Source organism: Falco punctatus (assembly GCF_963210335.1).
Source record: "Falco punctatus genome assembly, chromosome: 8".
NCBI classification, from domain to species: Eukaryota; Metazoa; Chordata; class Aves; order Falconiformes; family Falconidae; genus Falco; species Falco punctatus.
In genome coordinates, this window is record NC_137588.1 from 56,408,848 (window position 1) to 56,430,762 (window position 21,915).

Consider the following 21,915-nt stretch of genomic DNA (forward strand, 5'->3'; position numbering starts at 1 on the left):
CATTTCCATTTCCATTGCTGACTATGGATTGAGATCACTTAATGCTTCAGAACAGTCAAGTTCTGAACACCTACAGCTGAAAGAAGAGTTAAATCCAGTACCCTGTCCATATCCACTCACACCATATGAATAAAACTGTGCTAAACTCACTACTCGCTACCACTAAACTTGGTAGTGGGCTCAAACTTATGTCAGGGTGACAGCGTAAACGGATGTACTACATTGTTCCCTGAAAATCTTAATAAGGAGAAGCTTGTTGCCTGGCAGCCCAGAGAATGTTCCAAGACCAAATTGCCAGCTTGTAAAGAGAAAGGCGAACAGATCATGAAAAAAGCTTGGTTGAAACAATGAGCGTAAAAAAGAAATTAAAAAAAAAAGAAAAGTACAGCTTAGTCCCTCAGACATTTTCCCTTTTACTGCTGGGTGGGAGGGCTGATGTCTGTGTGCATGTCCACATATGTGTGTGTGTGTGTGTGTGTGTGTGTGTGTGTGTGTGTGTGTACACAGTGCTGGAATTGGAATTTCACCTATCTGAGGGAAACTGCATTCTGAAGTGTCATGAAAAACTGGATATTCAATTCATTGTAGAGAACAACATCTTCTAAAAAGCACCATGACAGATCCATGAAAACAGACAGACACAGCAGAGAACTAGATGTCTGGTAAAAGATGCAAAGGTTTCAAATTTGGCCATAGCCACTAAGTGGACTTACGAAACACTTGCACCTAATACCCATGTTCTTAAAATCATCTGTTGCCAGCAACTGTTGCCTGTTTTTTTGCAAACAACAGTTGCAGTGTTTCAGTTTCACAAAGATGTTTTTGTTACAAAACAAATATGTGTGCAGGTGCATCCTAAAACAAATGGCTTAGATGCCATCAGTGGGACTGGCTTTCATTTATGAAGCAGAAAATAAAAATGACCCAAAATAGCTCTTTCACTAAGAAGGATTTATTCATGATCATAACAGTGTCCATGCTGAAATCAGGAGGATGGCAAATAAAAACTACACAGATTGTGCAAAGGATAATGTAATTTCAAAAGAGAGATGGCACCTAGTAAATATTGGTATGGAAAGATAAACTGAGCAGCAGCTGCACACTAGACACTTCCTCACTCAAAATGGAAGACTGTCTTAATGACTTACAGCTTGCAAGCTTCTTACTGAATGAAGCCTTGACTGGTACTTTCTGGACTAAACCACTTAACACAATCCTTTTAGTATTAAATACTGCCAGTATCATAAAAATATCTCCAAACACAAAAGCATCCTTCATATGTACTAAATACAAACTGCAACTGAAAAAAGCTATGATGTCAGACATCTCCTCAGAAGGATTTGAGAAATTCTTTTGAATGACTTGTGCAAGATGTTTGTGCTCCGGAACAGCTCAGAATGGCTCAGCACTTCTAACCAGCTAGTCGAGGACCCAAGTAGGTTTGCAGGAAAGTACACGTCACTTATAGCAGGTATTCAGTGGTAAAGAGCTAAATAGTTTTTGAAAGATCTGATTACTAATCGGTTCCCTTTTATTGGCCATGTGCTTTCTCCATGGATGGATTCATTGGATGTGCAACAATAATTGAGTTTCATCCCATGGGTGAAGTCCATTTGGTGACTTAAGTGCAGTCACTTGTCAGGATGGATTTTTCCACAAACGTACATTTTTAAAGTTTGCATGTCCTTTGTCAATACCTCTGCTCTCCAAGGGACAGCATGTCAACTTCCTACACTCTTACATTTGACTGATACTGAAAATCCGTCTGCTATGGTTCTCTGATGTCCATTTGATGGAGAAGGCTTTTTGACAACTCCTTCCTCTCCAGAGCTCTTACCTCTTTGTTTTGTTTTGGGTTTGTGGTGGTTTGTTCCCCCCCGCCCCCCCTTTCCCAATATCAGAACCTTTTATTCAGGGTAGCAGCATTTTAATCTTCTTTTTCCATTCCCATCTTCCACAGCAAGCAGTTCCCAAACTGATAACTCTAATGAACAAGCACATTGAAGCTTTAAGGGCTGCTAATATACTCTCTCTCAGCTCATCCCTCAGCCTTCATCTAAAGGTAAGCATTAAGCTCATGACACAAGGGGAGACAGAAAATAAAAGCCGCACCAATGGGAACAAAAGAGGAATTGAAACTATTGCAAAAGAAGAAAGCAGTAGAACAACTGGTACAAGATTAACCAGGCCACTGCATTATGGTCTTGCACAACATACTTGTTTTACTGGGTGGTACTACGTGCAAGGAAAAATTTTAGATCTATCTGGCAATTATTCCAGAAGGAGGAGACAGGCAGTTGGAAATGAGCATCACTTTGTTCCCAAAGCTACCCTCAAGATCAGAGAAAGAGTAGATGGTAGCTCTTACTTTCTTTGTCAGGATCAAAGAACTGATGGTCCCAGACACAGTAAATTCAATGTTGAATGAGCTGTGAAGAACCTTACAGAACTCTGGACCTGAAGATGATAAATCTGTTTAAGTCACTGTCTTTACCTGACGGTGGCCAGTACCAAATAATCGTGAGAAAGAAACAGTGGATAAGGTTACTCAATGCTGCAAGAAAATGTCCACTTAAATCCCGGGAGATCAAATCTAGCTCTTGTAGACAGCACAAGAAATACATGCTGTTCATCTATGGCATTTTTTTCCATCTCACATTCCTGTCAACTTGACAATAAACCTCATCGGTTTCACCTTTGAGATTGATTTTCCTCTTTCAACTTTCCTTTTAATTCATTATAACCTCAGTAGCTTTTATGTTGGTGACGGTGCTTGCAGTTTGCTTTTGTAAAATACTAATAGTCAACAGCAGCTTTTAAAGCCTTATTTTTGTAAAACAGCATCAACCAAAACAACTACACTCCATGCAATCAACTGAAATAGAAAAGAAGGATTAGGGAAGCATGGAAGTACAAGTTGCTAAAGCATCACTTCCTCCCCCTCACAGGAGGTACTCAAGTGGGAAACCTTCATTACAGTACTTGCATTTGCACTGTTTTCCTGTTGATGCTTTTACTTATTACATGAACCGATATAGAGAAAAGAAACTCATTAAACAGTGCGCTTTTTTAATTTATTTGAATGTAGAAAAATAGGCAGCATTTCCATTCTTTTCTTCAGAACATGATCCAATTAAAAATTGGGGGTGGGGGGTGGGGTGGGGGGTGGCGCTGGAAGCAGCATTTTAAAGCATTGTCTCTCACTTTGAGATAGAAAGCCAGTTTCCCTGACTAAAACTGGCTGGATAATTCCAGGCTGGAGAGTCCCAGGCTGCCAGTCTGTGAAAATGTCTCCATCTACTGTGTTTCGATCGAAGTCCAGCTAAACATTCTGAAAAAGGAGTTTGAAGACCATCTTGTGAAGTGTTGCCATGGCAGTTTTGATTTCCAGCCAAATAAAAATGAGACTACTTTTTGGCTGTTCAAACACTGCTTTCATATCTCCCTGTTGTTTGGTTTTTAGCTTGCATCCATGAAAATATACATGTATGACCTTTAAGAAAAAAAGTTGCAGTGATTTCATTGACCGTGTTTTATTGGCTTACCAAACAGCAGCTGCCCTGGACCCCAGCTTGAACACAATTCTGATTTGCCATTTCCTTCACGTGTTTAGGGGGCTATTTAGTAGTGTCAAGAGGGAAGCATGACTACAATTCTGCCCCCTCATTGTTCACAGCTGATGGAAAGCCATGGTACTAGTCAATATATATGAGAATAGCCAGACCAAAGAGAAACAAGGTCTTCAGTGAGCAATAAAGGAGATCTGTTTTCTTGCAGTTTTGTGTCTCGTGGTTGGATTCTCCTGTGTGTAAGAACAAACTCCCTCAGAAGCAGGAACACTGGTAATAGTGCTCTCCAAGGGGATTCCTAGCTATCCACTTGAACTCCTACTACAGCCTCTCTACTCCTACTACATGCTTGCAGGGGCATTCATATGGTATCTCTCTCCATACAGCTGTGCATTTTCACAAAACATAACTTTATGTCCTTAAGCCTGCCACCCCTGTATTCGATTTGTTTGAAATTGGCCCAACAGTAATTGCAAAGGGACTGAGACACACAAATACAGAGACAGCAAGACCTCATAAGCTTTGTATCCTTAGGAAACAGGCAAACAAGACTTTTCTGGCTTGGGATTTGGCACAAAGCTAAGTTACTTGGACTACAGTCAAACTGACAACGTAACAAATGGAACACTTATGGGCTGCAACCGTTATGACCTCACTAGTCTGGCATGTGCTTCTGGTTCAGCCCTGTTCTGCTACCAGTTTTCTAACTCTGGCCACTGTCACAGGAATTTTGGAACTTGAAACCCAGACTGCTAACCAAGACAAACCTGTCAAGGGCTGACTGTTAACAAAAAGCAGACAGTGGCTTGCCCTTTTCTCCTCCTCCTGTGTAGTTTAAATGCTAAAGCGACATGGATTGTTGTCAGTGGACAAAAGAACTTACTGGAACAGCTGCACAACAGCAAATACCAGCAACAATCCAGGCTCTAGATTCTTAGAATATACTGGAGCTAAAACAAAAGGCTGAGGAATCTGGAGATGAGTTTCTGTGAGAAGAATACAGATAACATGTGATTCACGCGAGAGAAGAGGGTTCTACTCTGAGGATCAGTTCTCAAATACAAACTCCTAAATTTCCCTTGGAAAATACCACAGCCACTTGAAGGAGGCATCTAAGGGCATGAGAGACAGCTGTGACATCAGGATAATTCAGAGGGGTTTTCCCCATATTTTACACTTCTAACAGTGGGACCATTTACAAAACTGTGGCTCCAAAGCCTCCTCAAGAAGTGTCAGATAATGATGCCACATCATCAGCCTGAAGGAAAGCTCAGAACATCTAATTTCAACCATTAGATGGCAATCCCCAAACCCCACATTTTCATCTTAATTTGGAGCCCTACACACACTTCCAATTGCTAATGTGGGAGAAAATAAGAAACCAAAAAAAACCCCAAGTAGCTCTGTAAAAAGTGGAACTAATGAAGACTGCTTCCCTGGGGACATTTGTCTCACAGCTGATTGGTTTGAAAATTAAATGGTAATATTTTGGCAGCAGGAATCCACCCCTTTCTAGACATCAGTGAATCCACAACAAAGAGCAATATTGTGAATGCCCTAGGCACAGGAAAAGCCAAAATTTACTGCTTACTGGACAATGAAGAACCCTGAAAAGGGAACCTTGACCTCACCTGCTTTCCATTAAAGGCTGAGCTCAGCTTGCACTACGTTTTCAGGAGCAGTAACAATAAGGTCTCTCCTGTCATTTATTTTCAGGAAACTTGTATGAATTTTGCATACATTTGTAATTAATTTTGAGAACCAACCACCTCTGCCTCATGTAAGTGAAATGGTTCAACTCTTTCAAAAGACTGTGAGGAGACAGAATGAAATCCACAGTATGCCCACAGTATGGAATCAACCTTCATTTCTTCAGGCTAGAAAATAAAGCAGCATTAGGGCTGAATGCAGAACAATGTTCACATTCAATACAGCCTCCCTGCGGGGACTTCCTGAAAAAAAATGCTAGTGTTATCTTGGCCGAAGAAGCTGTCTGAGTGGCAGAGTAGTGCTCCCAGCTTCTGAGGTAAGTCATCACCTTTGCCTGACACTCCCAGTCTTCCACAAGCATAACATGGGCAGTTGTAGCCTTGGCTCTAAAGCTTGAAATAGGATCATTTTTACTTCTTAAAAAACTTTGAAGAAGTTTGCTACCTACATTCCTTTATAGTGAATCAGACAGGTCCAGGACAAGTAAATGGGTGTAACACCTCAGTGTAGCGGGAAAGAGAGCAGTGTTAGGATGAATAAAGTTGGAACAGCATACATCACTGCAAGAGTTTCCTTTTCACTCTCTCCACAATTTCCAAAGGGGATGTTCACTGCCAGTATTCCCTGTTACTGCATGCACCCCAAGATTCCCTCCTTCTGATATGTGTGTGATAATGGGCTCAGGTGCTGAGTTGTGGAAACTTTACAGGCAGTTTTACATCCATGGAAGTGACAGGAAGATTCTGCCATTTTTACCAGAGGCAGAACCATTCTGTGGCAGAACAGGAAAAGAGATTCTGAAAGAGCCCACCTAGCAACCTTCTGTCTGTAACATGGTACATTTGTGTGTATGGGATGTGTTACAGAAAGACAGATCTGGATTTGGAGAGGCTGCAATTGTTCAGAAAAGCCTGGGATGTTAACCAGCCTACAGAGAACATTATTTCCATGTTACTTCTGCCCTATTGACTAATTCTTAGAACAAACAGACTTTACGAAATTCAGACTTCAGCTGCGTAAGTGGGTAAAAAGTGGAGCTTTATGAAATCATGAAAACAAATACAGCTTTAAATGAAAAGCTTGTCTCAGTCTGTGCCACTGCCTCCCTCTCCTGCACAATGTGATTGTACTTGACATTCCTCTTTCAACCTCTACATTTTAATTGTAAATTAATCACTGACTTGGACATCTCTCTACTGTGCATTAATATGGTTGATATTAACAACAATATTGCTCTCCAGGCATTTGGAATGTGCAAGACTTTTTGTGCACCAAATGGCTCATATTAACTTGTGGAATAGCCAGGTGCAAACTCTATTGCGGTGTTTCAAATTAGTTCAATTTCTCTAACTGCTTCTCCAGTAATTGATGGCTCAAATTATAATAAAGTACAGTTCCTCTACATGATATATGTTACAACTACTACCTGTTATGCTGAATATTGCATTGCTTTGAAACTGCATTACCATCTACCTACACCGATCAGATCTTTCCTTTAAAGGAACTACTTATGAACCAGAAAGCGTCTTCACATCATTCAGAAATTATACATATGCTCACGCACTTTATCAGTTGCTGACAGAATGGGGATGGCAAAATTACTGTCAGTCATGTTGCATTCAATGTCACATAAAGACCTGCTTTTTACTATACCTTAAAATTGACAATAAATGCCAGTCGTCTCTCCTTGCCCCATTACTGCATCCAGACACAGCTAGTAATGCTTAAAAGATATGCACCTTCATCTTAACTGCTTTTAAATTCCAGTTTCATTCTTTCTTTCTTCTGCATACAGTTATTCTCCTATGCCTGCATCTAAAATACCCTCTACTATTCTCTTTTTCTGAAGTGCATGATTACAGTGGGTTGTATTTTTTTTCACATGGAAACAACATGTAAAAAACAAACAAATCAACCAAGTCCTGATAGCTTACTGACCCTTAACTGTTTCAGTTCAAATGTCATGCCTGTTGGGAAAACAGGGAGGAATGGGTGGATTTGACTTTGGGGATATGGGCACCTTGAGGTGTGGCTAGAGTCTGGACCCTGTAAACTGCCTCTTGCAGCCCATCATGAATTGGCAGATCTGTTTGGGCACTCTGAACTCTGGGAGCTGCTTGCAGCTGCTCAAGGAAACGAGCACTAACAAGAGCACCGATTTCCTGCACCACAGCCAAATCTGCAGTTCATCAGAAATATATTTAGAACTTTGATTTTGATCCAATATGGACTGAAGCCAAATTTAAAAATAACAACATTTCTAGCAAATCAGGTAAGTTGTGTTTCTGCAAGCTCCAATTATAATACTTTATATTATTTCTTCTTCAAACAGAGATTATAAATGTCCTCTTCTACTCCTGAAACCAATGTCCTCAGTTTATTCACAGAAAAAAACTGAAGGGCAGACATCAAAGAGCAAGAGTCCTCACCCAGCTCGCTTTGCCAGGTGTTACAATATGAAATTAAGGATATCCATCCTCCCAGTCTGCAATGCAAAGGGCACATGGCAATGTGCCCCACATTTGTAGGGGTCCCAAAACTGATGCTGAGTTCAGTTAAACACCAACCACAGTCACCATAGATGTTGTGCTGCAGATTAAAATGTCATCTCAGCATTCAGTAGCATTCAAAAAGGCAAACTGTGTTGAGAACTCTTGAGAGTAGCATTCAAAAAGGCAAACTCTTGTTGAGAACTGTGTTGGGAACTGAGAAAAAAAAAAACCATAAAACATCACTAGGCTGTTCAGTGTCTTCACTACTGCATGCAGTGCCGGTTCTTCCCGGTCAGTTTCAAAAACTACAGTAGAATTGGGATGGTACAACTTCTGAACAAGGAGAAACTGAGTATACTGCAAGTCTTAGGCAGAGGGAAGAAAACAGTGTAGTAAGAAATCTACAGATTTCTGAATTCGCAGCTGACAAGGAAAGGAGCAAAAGGGAATTGTTAATATACAACCTTTGAACTAGTAATGCTATTAAGCAAAGAATGTGAAACATACAAATTCAAATGGTTGTTATATCGCCGCATTCATTGTGTTGTGTAAGTTAATCTAAAAGGATTCAAAAAGCAATCAGTTAAACTCATAGAACAGAAGTCCATCCAGTGGTCCTAAAAAGAAAGCTTTAGCACCAATACTCCAGAACCAAGTCCCTAAGTTACAGAAAGCTGAAAATGGGGAAGATGTACCCAGGGACTGGTCCATCCACATTCACCAGTTCTTACATTCTTAACATGAACATTTAATACTTACCACTCTTGGGTGAGATGATGCTGGATTTGATGATGTGTCCAGGATGTTCTTATATTCAAATAGATTTCAATGAGATATTCAGGAGACAGAAGCCATGGAAATACCTATGTAAAAAGGTATAATGGGATGTCAGAAAACAGGCGGGTGATCAGCTGTTTAGCTTTCCTGAACAGTTCAGAGAACCACCAGCTTTTAAAAGAGGTGACTGTTATTTGAGCAGCAAGTGCAGTTGCAACTGGTCTTTCTCATGACTTTTTTTGCTTGCTTAGGCTAAACAATTAAAAGGCAAAAAGTTCAAAGATATATGTTGCCTTTGGGTAAAAGTTTGCAGAGGTGTAGCATCTTCAGGCAAAACATGTTCATTTATAACAGAAGCACACAAACAACAAATATATATCAAGAACATATTATGGACTAACTAATACCCAGGCACTCTGTTCATGTCCTTCAGCATGCAAAGAAATAGCCAACAGACTTTCACTTCTCTTGAGAAGAAAATCCCTCCATTATGACTGAACATTCCAAACTCACATTAAAAGCAAGTTGATAGAGGACAGAAGTAAATGTACATAATGAAACTGTCTGACAATCCTGATTATAAAATCACTTCACTGACTTCAGTTTTCATTATACCCAGGGAGCTGTGATTTCTGTTCAATACCCTGCATAGGCAATATTTGAAGATGGTCTTGAAATGTTTGTTGACAAGTATGTTAAACCATTAATGTTCTCCTGAGGCAGCTTTAATGTATGTAGCTGTTCCTTGGCATTTTGTCAATTGACTTGGTCTTTCCCAAGAAGCGAAGGCATGGTTCCCACACGTGCTGTGCCCTGATAAGGCTGTGCTACCTTAGTGCACATGCTGCACCCTTTCATGGGCTTTCATGTGTGGCATTTCTTGCAGAAATCCATGTCGACCTGCAGAAGGAATCCAGAAAGTCCACTGCAAATTCACTGTACTCTGTACACCATGATCAGCAAACAGGCAGTCATAAAGACAGAATGCTGCTCTTAAATGAGTTCTTTGCAATAAAGCAGGACATAAAACCATATTCTAGTCAGATATGAGTTTTACACCTGTGTTTTGTGCCTTAGACAGCTATTTGCATAGACCTTTCTCCCTCCTGTGCCTCACCGCGCTGCTGGTCAAGCAATTCACCACAGGCTAGGTACCACAGTGGTGTGAGGGTGGCTCAGAGCCAAGCTGTAACCTGCACCCCAAGCTGAGAAGGGCACAAAGCCTCGGTTCCACAGCTTGTGTGACAGTTTCCAGGGAGTCCCCTCGAAGCAGCCTGGCGAGGTAAGACCCACCCGCCTGCCTCCCGCTTCCTCTCAGGGACAGACGCAGCACTACAGCTCCCAGCAAACATTGCGCGCGGAGGCGGCGCCCTTCACTGGAGACTAAAATTCCCAGCAGGCCCCGCGCCCGGCTCCCAGCAGGCTTTGCGCCTCCCCGCCCCGCCGGCGGGAAGACTACATCTCCCAGCAGGCCGCGCGGCCACGAGATCCTCCATTTCCGGGAGCGGTGCCGCGTCCCTCGCTTGGCAGAGGCGGCGGCGAGCCGGAGCGGGCCTGGCGCGGCGGCGGCTGCCCGGAGCGCGGCGAGCGGGGCCTCCTGGGCCGGCGGCGGAGGGCAGCGAGGCCGGGGGGGTCTCCAGACGGTCGGCGCCATGCTGAACATGTGGAAAGTGCGGGAGCTGGTGGACAAGGCGTGAGTACGACAGGGCGCGGGCAGGCGGGCGGGGCGAGGGGCCGGGGGCTGCTTGGTCGTGGCCCCTCGGCCGGGCCCGTGCTCCCCCCACCCCCCTCACAACATGGCCGCTGCCCCTCCCCCTGCTGAGGTGGCTGTCTCACACCCATTCCGTGCCCAGCTGACCCCTTTCCCCGCTCCTCTCCCCGCCTCTGTCCCTGCTTCCCGGGTGACTGCCCGGTCTGGCCCGTGCTCGTCCTCCCGGGCGGCTTTGGTCCCTTCGGCAGGCAGGGGCCGCTTTCCAGGTAGCCTGTGGCCTTTCCATTATGGCTGGCTGCTCTCCCGCCCCTCTTGGGCTTATCTGGGCCCTCCCAGCTCTTGGCGAGCTGCACCACTTCTGTGGGTACCCTGTTCTCTGCCAGGGTCCCAGGGTGTGTGTGCCCGTTTTGGTACATGAGCCCTTAAAATCTGTCTGTGCTGGATTGGCTCCTGCCATTGGCCCGTAGGCCCCTTAGGAAGAAACAGAGAAGTCACTCAGAGAGAAGTAAAGAGCCACCTGTACAGCAGTGAATTTTCAGAGTGCTTCTAAAGTCACCACATACTCCCTAAGTGTTTTTCCCTCTTCCCTAAGGACAGGTTCCTGCTCTAACTGCCATTGATTAACCACCCCTGGGCCTTGCAGAGGGAGCATGACAGAGGACTGAAAGGCGCTGTCCCACCCCTTAAACATTTAAATAACTCAGTTACTTGCAACTTTGCTTCCTTGACTAGAACCACCTCCCACTGCAAACTTGGCTGCAATCTTGGTTATCATGATCACTGTGATGTAGCCTGAGTATGTGATGTTATGTTTCTCAGCCACTCCTTTATTATTTGGTATGGTGGAGAACTTAACAAAGATTATGTTTTGCTCCCTTAAATAAAAAAAATCTAGGGGGCAAACTTCGAGCACTTTTCCATGAATTGTGGACCACTTAGAGGAATAATTGGCTGAAGGTCTGTGCATTAGTATGTGCCAAATAAATTACATGAACTAAGAAGTCAAAGGGTGAGCCTTTCAAAATTTAGGTTCCATTTTCAACATTTTTATTTTTGGCCCTCTAAATAGTTCTTAAACTGGCCTGCTTTATATATAGACTTAAAGACAGCAAACTGAAGGGGAGTGACAGCTTATTCATGATAATCAAGTATTTTGCTTATGGCGCTGTATATCAGCTTGAGACTTTTTCTAGGCCAAGAATCAGATGACATTTAAAAACCGCTGTGAATAAGACACTTCCTGAGAAGGTTGTTTACTTTTTACAGCTTCTTGCATGCAGAGTCAATCCTTGCTAAAGTGGTCTTAATAATGGACAAATGAGGTGTATAGTAGGACAACCCAAATAGGCCTGTCTTGAGTTCCAGGACCTAAAAGGACACTTTGAGGGAAATTGAGTTGTTGTAAGTTTAGCTTGTGTATGTTTGTTTGTATAGGATTAATGATCACTATTGCATTGTAATATTGTAACTCTTTTTAAAATGTTTACTTCTAATGGTATTTCGTAAGTTACTAAGCCAAACAGTACATCAAAATCTTGTTTGGACAAGGCGTTCAATTTCCAGAGCAGGTGCAAGAAGTGGAGGTGTTTTGTTTAAACTTCAATTTCTGAGAATAACAATATCAAAATAAAACAGATTGTGTATGTAAACAAAAAACCCAAACAAACAAAAAAAGAGGAGGGGGGCGGGCAGGGGGAAAGTGGAGCTTGCAGAGTAAATAGTATTTAGAGACCTCAAAATCAATAGTCCTATTGTGTGTGGTGCAGATTTGTCATAATGTCTTCTGTCTTAAGGCCATGACTTACACAATTCTCTGAAGAAGAGACTGACTGATATTATCTACCTCATAAATATCTGCTGATGCTGTCAGGGACATACTGAACTTCAACAAGAAAGTCCCTTTCCTTAAAAAAGGAATATGGTTATATGGGGATTTTTAAAATGTGCAGATTGCTTGCAATTTTGCTAGTTCAAACTTTAATTGCTTTGTAGTGGTGGTTAGCTCTGCAGCTTGGTTCCATATTCAGCTGATACTTATCATCTTAGAATTTCAACTTATCTGGGGTTTTTGAACCTCATCTGGGCTTTGGGTGTCTGAGAGCTTGATTAGGTTAGAGGTATTTCATGGTGGAGGACTTCTGTTAAACAATTTTCAGTTTTTTTGGTGTATTGAAGATCAACAAGCGATGATACATAGTTAAGCTATTACTGTTTTTTCAGTGTCTGGACTACTTTAACAGCAAAAATACTAAGTAAAAATGATAACCTATTAAAATTCTTCAAAGTTTTAGAACTAAAAGTACGTTAACTGCAAAATGCACAAGAAAAAATCAAGTTTATATTTATTACAGAAGTACCTCGTATTTGTGTGTTCCTCAGTTTCATAGTATTTGAGCAATCAAGTTCATTAGGTCAGTTCTGCTCTGTAGTTCTCTTCGTGCTAATTGACCTCTATTATTTGTATTGTAGCGTTTTCTTGTCACTAAAAAGTATGGCTCTACATACTTTCGTGCGTAAGACGGGTATTTTTAATACTGAATGGTGGTCCTATTTTCTATGGGATCTAGGAAGAGTATGTGATAGAGTAATAGATTTAGACTGTTCTAAGATGTGGCAAGATACTTTGTGTGTTGTTCTCCTCTTTAACCTGATTGTTCTTAGTTCTAATATAACTACCTGCCCTTAAAATTTGAGTGCCTCAATTAGTTGAACAGTAATACCTTGTTTCTAACTGGACATTGTGAAGAAGTTTGGAGCTTAAACCAAATAAAAAGCCTGTCTATGCCTAGTAAAATTTGCTTGTCTTAAGCTTTATTCTTGCAGTTTCTAAATGAATGTTGATCTTCTTCCACTGTTCAGTTTCTTCCCAGGTGCTACAACATGTGTGAGTTCTTCAAATGTGTGGAATTATATTGAATTTCTGTTTCTCATTAACTTGTACTTTAGAAAGTGTAGGTCTACATTTTCTTATTTCTTCTGGAATAATTCTATTTCACATTATTATGTGAATAAATTAACTTCACAAGGCAGCATTTCACTTTTTTTTTAGATGTTCACTTGTTATGGGTTCCTTTTACCCAGTAGGTCAAAACTGAATTGGAAAGTAAACAAAAGAATTGGAAAATAAACGCAGCCCTCTGTGCACAACTTGTTTGCTCTGTAACAGTAAACTCAGTTGAAAGCCAGAGGTTTCTGACGGCTCAAGATCAGGGTGGTGCTTGATGCAAAGCTAGTGAGTCAGGTGGCAGTTCTGAGTCACTCCTGAAGTAATGCAGTAGACTTTTTTTTTTTTGGTTAGATTCTCTTTTGTCATAGACTTAGATCTGTGGCATTACTATATGCAAGAGGTAGCCAATTTTTCTCACCTAATGAGCTGCATACCAGCATCTTAACATGACGGTCTGCAGAGGCACACATCATGTGCTTCGGTAGCTGGTGGGAGTGTGAGCTCTAGGAACATTTGGCAGGTGGAAAGTGTGCTTGTCACCAGCTTTCCTACTGTACTACGAGTTCTGCAGCATTGTCTCTGGATGACCTGGTGACAGTAGTCCCAGCTGTTCTGCAGCTTCCCATAGCAGCGGATTCAGGTTACCTTGTGCCTGTTCGGAAACACCCTTGTAGTTGTGATGAAACTCGAGGGCAAGCATTGCATTTGAACTGCTTGTGAGCTGTATGAGACAAAGGATCTGTAGGCTGGCCAGTACTGTGTAGAAGCAGCCTATACAAGAAATGATGTGGTTTTATTGGTATAGGTGCATCAAAGGCTCCAACCAAGTATTTCCTTACTGCTTGATAACAGAACTGGCAAAAGCTAGTGTAGTCCCTGAGATATGGTTCTGGAGTCCTGGCAACGGAGATCTAGAGAATTATGCAACTCTAACTTCCTTTATTAATCTTCATAGACAAATACATGTTGTGTTTTGTGTTCCCTGTGAAATTTCTAGGGGAGTTCTACTAAGAAAACCCCATGGCTTTTTCAAAAGAAGGAATATTAAGAAACCCTGTTAAAAGATTTTTTAGTTTGGCAGAAGGAGGAAGGTGTTAACCTGGTCTTGTGGCCAAGTTCAAAAGCCAGGCCATCATCTCTCTCTCTAGTTTTGTTGAATTCTTTTTTCTTGAAGCAAAATCTGCTGATTATTTTCCTGACATGTTGCTCTATGTCGTTAACCTAGCACAAGGTTTAGCACAGATTGCTAAATATATAGTTAGCAAGGCTAGTTGGACTTCTCATAGCAGTAATACCTCTCTTAATATGTCATTGTAACTTAATGTTTTTGCTAACTGGTTTGTCACAGACATGTAGGACGTGCAGTAAGCAGGATGGAAGACTTTTGGGCCCATTGAGATGAGATCACTGCATGTTTCACGATGTGATGAGACTTTATGGCCACTTTCTTTAGAATTTCATTACCATTCTTAGCTTTTGTGATCTTCTACATGCATCAGGAGAGCTCCTTTTAAGTACCTTCCACATGTCAAAGAGTAAGAAACAGTCTAATTAAGAATTTGGTGGTGTCAGATCTGTGTGTAGTAAGGACAATATATTCCAGATGTTCATCTGAATTACTGAAGTTGGGTGAGAATTGTCACTGAATTTTTGAGCTTCTTGGATGTATACTTAAAAAGGAGAGGGCCTGTGTCTTTCTTGCCAGGATTAGGAACATGAGAGCACCACCCTCCTGTTTTTTCCATGCTGCTTTCAGTTCAGTTGTTTGTCCACCTAGTTGAGTCGTTACTTCTTTGCTAGTACTGTGCTTAGCCACACCTTTCTAGTGACCGAGCAGGAATGTATTTGCACTCCCTCATGTTGTAGAGTCGAAGTGTTACAGAGCTATGTTTTCATATGTTTTGCAAGCTTGATTAATTGCCCAAGTGTGTAATATTTTAAGCTGTTTTTAAACGGAGAGCAAATTATCTTGTTTAGAACCGATTGTAATGCTCGTATGGATACTAAATGTTGGAAGCATTTGTAATCCTTGAGAATTTATTTGTAGAGTTAAGCAGTAGAGTCCCCTCTTATTTGTTCTGATGTTACATCTCTGCAAGGAGGAAGGATTTTTAATGTTAGTGGAAAATTCATTTTAAAGGATTAAAGGAGCTGCTGTTATCTGCTCCAATGTGACTAGATAAGGGAGAAGTTCTCTTAGTTAATAAACCATGTTTTCTTGAGTACTTCTAATTGTAAAAGCTGTAAGGAGAAGGGTAAATTATTGGTAAAATAGACTGAATTACAGCTTTGATTGTCATTGCAATTCCTAGCTGTTAGTAGCCTGAAGCATGGCATGTAAATTAGACCTTCAGCTGATGAGTAGAGGTTTCTGGACTACCCTCACCTCATGGATGAGGAAAACTAAAAAGATAATTGTGTCGAGTAAACCCGAGTCACAGTGAGTTTATAACAGTTAAAACTCTGGATTTGCCTACTTTCAGTCTCATGATGTTGTGTGCTAGCTCATGCTATGTCTGCATTATGCTTATTAATACAGTAAATGCATACCAGTAATTTACCCTACAATTATGTGGCTTACAGTTCACTTTCAGTTGCTTATTGCCTGTAGTATGCCCATGTTTGACTAACATATAAGCAGGATCCTGTGTATGCTTAGCTGGGAGTTTAAATCCTCTTGCCTAACTAATTTCTTTCTTTTTTCGTGTGCCTGTAATCGTTCTTGTTTACAGGCGATTTTCTTATGGTTCATGGATTTGTCCACCCAGACTATTGAGCTCTTCTGTAATGAAGTGCTGTTTGCTGGTTTAATAATAGCAGGTATTATGGTAAATGATCCATCATATGATATATCCAATGAAAGGGTAAATAACTGTCTAACAAGTCCATTGCTATCTGACCTTCCCATAAACTCCCTTGCTTCAGTTCCAGGATCATTTAGTTTTCTTTATATTTAAGATTTATTTTAGTTTGCATAAGCAAGATCTTCAGAGCAGTGAATACTTCCATCATTTTATGTAAGGGACAGTTAACCCTCACTGCATGAGTTATCCTCCTATTGCTGCTTAAGAGATGTCCTGCTGATAACTGCTTTAAGAACAGCATTTTGTATCATTATTACAAGCAAGGTAATGATTATTATCTCCAGCCCTGTAAGGACTTGTCCTCTGCCTGGTTACCAGAGAGAGAGAAGAAATAGTCTTTGCAAAGGAAGACTGTATTTGAAAATATTTGGCTCAGCAGCAGTGTGTGGTGGTGTCTGCCAAGCACTTGTCACAGCACTTATTTCTTAGGGCCTTCTTCCTTTCTTTAAAAAAGCCTCCAAAAAGTTGCTGTTCTTAATAAGGGTTAGAAATAGCAATAGTCTTTGGGCCATATAATCTAGTATTGGTGATAAGCATCTTTGAAAGCATTATGCTCTCTTCTCTCCTGTTTGAATATTCAGCTGGTGGAGTAATCCAAAGAAGGCAAACGTTACAAGCTGAAGTATATACTAATAGTTAGAATAAGGTAGTTGTGACCAAACGTGCAAGTTCGATCAACACAGTCCTTGAAGTGTTGTTTCGTTACTGCTTTTCCAAATGTCTTATTGCCTTTTTACACCCTATGGAAGCTAACAATAGTTTGTGTTACATAGTATAAGACTAGCTAAGGTGTTGACCTTATGTATTTTCAGGGAATCTAAATGATGTGTATGTGTGACAACAGCTATGTCCTTGAAGTATTTTAAAACATAGCTTCGCCTCACCTTGCCAGAAATAAGACTAGGCTTCTGCTTGTAAGTAGAAAGGGAAGTAAATGAAGCTGGTCAAAGATAAGAGCCTTACCTACATCACTGTGTGCCACTGTGGTCAAAAAGATCAAGGTGCTTAACTCAGTTCATGCTAATTCCTCTTGGTCATGTTGCCAGCTAGTGTATTATAAAATAGTAGCTGATTTGCATGATTATTTCATATACAAGGTATAATTACTTCCAAAGCATTGTGCAAATGTGGAATACACTATTGCTTTCTCTCCTCAGGCTTGCCTATTTCAAGATGCAAATCTGCATTGCAGTGGTTCTAAAATGCAATCTTGAAATTGCAATCTGATTCTTGCATCTCATATTTGCCTCTCAATTTCAGGTTTTAAATTAATTTCTGGATTTATGTGAAAATGATAAGCTTTTGTAAAAAGAAATGAGATGTTAGAGAATGAGTAAAGCATTGTCTTGTAGGATGGTAGGTTTAGAACCCAATATATGATGATCTTAAGAGTAACATGCTTCAGTTTGGAACTTCTGGAATTTTTCTCATTGGTTTGTTCTGAAGTTTGGAATATAGCTTGTCCACAAGTCATAATATAAGAAATGCCATCTGAAGCTGGGAAACTCATCTCCAACATGCAAAACGTGACCTGTTGCTTCAAGTATGTTTCAAATACTTTGCTGGCATGTGCTTGATGTGAAACTTCAACTTCCAAGTTACCACTGCATGTTCCAAATTAATCCTAAGACAGTATTTAAAAAAGGAGGGCAGGAGATTGAGACTCCTTGGTTTTGGAAAAGGTGGGAGAGCTGTTCCCTTTAAGTGCTTTATTACTAAAACAAGTTGTACAGTATCTGTTTAAATGCTTATCTCAATTTTTTTTTTATTCATAAGGCAAAACTAAGGGCAAGAAAATGAAGAACTAAATTAGTAGCCAACGTACCAAGTGAATAAAGTACTCAGTTTTGTGGTTGATTTTTTTCCCAGCTCCTTATAGTGTGCTGGATCTTACTGAAATTGGTCAAGTATGGGCCCAGTTATAGACAAGGATTGACAGCTGCTGTTGTCTTTCATTTTACATGTTCCATTAGGAATAAACGGCTGCAGTATAGCTAAAACTTTCTTTTCAGGGTGCTTGGTAGTCTCTTTAGAAAAGAACAGTTGTATAGGAGAGCATAACTCTTTCATGACAAAACGATCCCTCTGTTCTGCCTTACTGAAAAATAAGGTCTGATTCTAACTGGAGTGCACTTTTTTTTTAAGGTACAAGTGTCTTTTAAGATAAGGTCATGGAAATTGTTACAAGTTGGTAGTTTGCTTCTTTCCAGAAAGCTGTGTAGACTGTGGTTCTCAGAGTATTTTTTCAATAACCATGTTAGAAAAAGTATTCATTATTTATTGTATTGTGTGCTGTGTAGGTATGGTGGTTTGGGTTGCTGTGTAGTGAACTGGATAGAGGAACAGATCTAGTTGGAAGCATTCTCTCTTCCATTGTTTCTTCCTCCCAAGAGGACTTTGTAGGTTATTTGTTTTGAAGTTAGATTAGTTCCCTAGATTGGTTTGCCATACAAATGCACAAGTGTTTGTGTTGTACATCTGCAGAAGCAGTGTTGAGATGGGAAGGAAAGGGAGAGAAGGGACCGTTAAAGCTGGTGTAAGTGGAGGACACAGCGACACGTGGCAGTCTTGCCTTGAAGTTGCCCTGAAGTCTCAAATGCCATCAGCACTATCACAAATATGAAAACATAGCCTAAGCCATGAAATCTTAGGTTGTAGTTTCACAGTCACTGTAAGCGTGGGCTGATGGTAAAAGAGGTTTCGCAGCCTTCCATCTGCCGCAGACTGCATGCTCTTCTCTCTCACTTTGGCTGGCACTAGCATACTTTCTACTTGATGAGAGAATGTCTTTCTGACTAACCAGTTGTTTTTGCCAGTTTAATTCTCTACTGGATCAGTTCCCTGGTGCAGTTAACTCCATGGTCACACAAATATTTGTACTGGCATAAAGGCAGGCATGGTATTTGGGTAAGAATAAGTGACTGGGGGCAAAGGAGGGCGAAGTACAGGTTTATTGATTGAAGTACACCCTTAGCATGTGGTTTCGCAAGCAGGTTGAGAAGCTCTAAGATTATTCTTCCATCACTAAAAGAGAATGTCCTGCTTTTATACCTGGCCATTCACTGTCTTTGCCTTCCTTATGCTGCTGTTGTGTAGTTCAGTATTTGCTTGTGCTATGTTGCTGAAAAAGCTGAGAAAAACCCCGTTTTTATGGTTTATAACTGGTTTAGCAGTGTGCTGCATGAGCAGCTGCTTGTGGCACCACAGGCACTTCTGTTGATAGGGGAAAGGACGGGAGGATAGCCTGACACTCTTGTTCGATGATGATACGTTTTATCATAACTTTATTATTTAAAACTGCACTTAGTGGATTGTTAGCTGCTAAACTGCTCTAAAAGTTAACAGTTTAATGTTCTAAGTTTAAATTTAAGATTGCTCTTCTATATTGTTTATCACTACTTTGAGCTCCTGAGCTAACCTTTCTGTGTTTGTATCATGTTGTGATGGGGGATATGCATCTATTTCTGGTTCCACGCTCAGGGCCCAAATTTGGGATAAAGAATATAAATTGAAATGTAGTTGTGTTCCTTGTATGGTGCTGCTTTGAATGATTCAGGCTGGAAGTGATCTCAGGATCCAGCAGATCTTCATATGAGATGCTTTCAATTAAATTTAAAAGTGCAGCTAATTATATTAGGAATACTGGTGGTATATATTTCAGTTATCACAAAGTGATGGGAATGGTATTCTGTGTAGACTGTAATTAATTAGATTAAATTTTTCTGAACGTTTGGTTTGCCACTAAAAATTAATGTGACAAAATAAGTATTATTAGTGTGTATTTATGTATTTTAAGGAAACTACCTCAAAGCTGTTGTATTCTTCCTTTCTCTCATCCGAATAGTGTGTCCTATCCTAACCAGTTACGTATTGACTGCATGCTTAATAGATATTAACTGGTTCATTTGGGATACAATTAGAAATATTAGTGTATGTTCAACTTGTTTAATGAGACTGACCTGCATTTTTTTTAATCTGTTGTAATAATAATGAGACCTATTGGGAGTTAGGGAATACATATTTTTTTTCCTCTGCTCCATACTGAGTGGTAATACTAAATGTTTTTCTTGTTGGTTGCTCTCCCTGTCCTGTCAAGCTGTTTAGAAGCATTCTAATGAGACTGTTCAATGTTTCCTCTCAAGACATAACTTTATATTTAGTAAACAAATACATCCCAATGATTCTTGGGAGGTGTGTGTTTTGTATTCTATGAGATTACTCAGTTGAACATTTTTCTAAGGCCATTTTGAATGTAAAGAGAAGAAAAAGGCTTTTGATAACATTAAATAATTTTACTGGAGTTGCAGTGAGTGGATGTATCTTCTGAAAAACAGATTACATTCTTGATATCTTACATCTGCAAATAGAGCCAATACCTTAATGATTACTGTCACTTCTAATTATTCTTTGTTTTGATGATTACTTAATTATTTTAACTATTCTTCCATATGATCATGCAAAGAGAGGTGGGGAAAAAAAGCCCTCTGTTCAGATGTGTTTGTCTAAATGAGTTAACTTCTATCACAGTGGCTTATCTCTCCTTGCCACCAAACAGATGATTGCATTTGAGACAGCTTGAAAATTTAGTGCTAATAGACTTCTAATTAGAAAGTGAAGTTTCTTAACCATTGAACTTCCAGTGTCGGTTTTTTGTTAATTACATGGTAACTGTAACTTCTGTGGCTGCAGGCATTAGATCATAAAAATCCAGTAATCTTAACCATTAGTGAGTAAATAAATAAATAGTTCCTGTATTGAACCATAGTGAAATTGTTTGTTGTAAATACATAGTGTAATTTGAAATTATCATCTATTTGTGGACCAGAACTAGAAACTGGGGCTTCAAGGCAAATGAAACCTCTCTTGTTACCTTTTTAGGAGGTAAGAGTTACTTGATCTCCTGGAGGAACCAGTTTAACAAATGATACCTATGAAAGGAGAGGAAACATTGTTGTCCTTCACAAATATGGCTTGGCATTTTGAAAGTTAATTTGTAAGTAATTTGCCAGACTCATTCTGCAAAAGAACGCTTGCTTTGAGTGAAAATCCATGTTTATGAACTTGTGGGGTTTTAGTTTACCAAGATACCTTTTTTATTTAATGTGAGATACCAATCTGAAAATTTTAATGAAATAATGAATGTTACTATAACATTGAAATCATAATACTTGTTCTGAATGGTGTATTCTTACTGCTTATGCCCATTTTTGGACAGTCTGCTGTGAACTCTGCCATTAACTACTAGCCAAAGTTAATTTGTCCAACTGCTTAATACAGTAGTAGAAGGATTTCTAGGTTATGACCTGCCTTCATAGAAAATGGTGTAATACCTGTTTTCTTTTGTTATTCAAATATAGTCTGTTTAGGATTATGGTGGATGCTTTTTATTCTTGGATACCTTGTACCAGGAAAGAAACATAGTAATTAAGGTTTATTAAAGAATAAACAATCTGAAGTAGGAAAAGATTATATATTTTTTTAATGCATTATACATCATAGGCACTGGAAATACGTAACTAATACAAAGGAAAGCTAACTTTTTGTCAGTCAAGCTTACATATATTTTTTGAGAAGTTAGTGCCATCCTCCCTGACCACCTAGCACTGAGTGGCTGGCAGGGATGTCAAGACCCTGAGTGCTTTAGGACCATTTTGGGCAGTTCAGAGCAGAGCATCTCTCCATCCTTTTGTTCTCCTTTGCTGTGGTGAGATGCATTTTTTTTTTGGTTAACTTACTGGCTGCAGTATAATAAGCTAAAAACTAAGTAATTGTGCTATTCCTTGGAACTGCGTTTGACTTAAATTCTATGTGTAAGTGTTTTTTTTTCCCCAGTGTGTCTTGGAAC

The 21,915-nt window shown here is 40.1% G+C and overlaps 1 protein-coding gene and 1 long non-coding RNA gene across 3 annotated transcripts in view; one reads left to right on the top strand and one right to left on the bottom strand.

Annotated features, from left to right (window-relative positions):
- Positions 1 to 374: 374 nt before the first annotated feature.
- Positions 375 to 9,924, bottom strand: LOC308068261. The gene is made up of 2 exons (XR_013929916.1): positions 8,531 to 9,924; positions 375 to 7,984 (listed from the first exon to the last, which is right to left on the bottom strand). It is a non-coding gene; the product is annotated as an uncharacterized lncRNA (long non-coding RNA).
- Positions 9,925 to 10,054: 130 nt separating this feature from the next.
- The window catches only part of CLINT1 (clathrin interactor 1), a 52,630-nt gene continuing 40,769 nt past the window's right edge, over positions 10,055 to 21,915 (top strand). For both annotated transcript variants that reach the window (XM_080398553.1, XM_080398552.1), the window contains exon 1: positions 10,055 to 10,241. Coding sequence is in view for 1 of the 2 variants with exons in the window: in XM_080398552.1 (XP_080254678.1) it covers positions 10,201 to 10,241 (41 nt within the window). In the remaining variant the exon portion in view is untranslated. The remainder of the gene's footprint in view (positions 10,242 to 21,915) is intronic.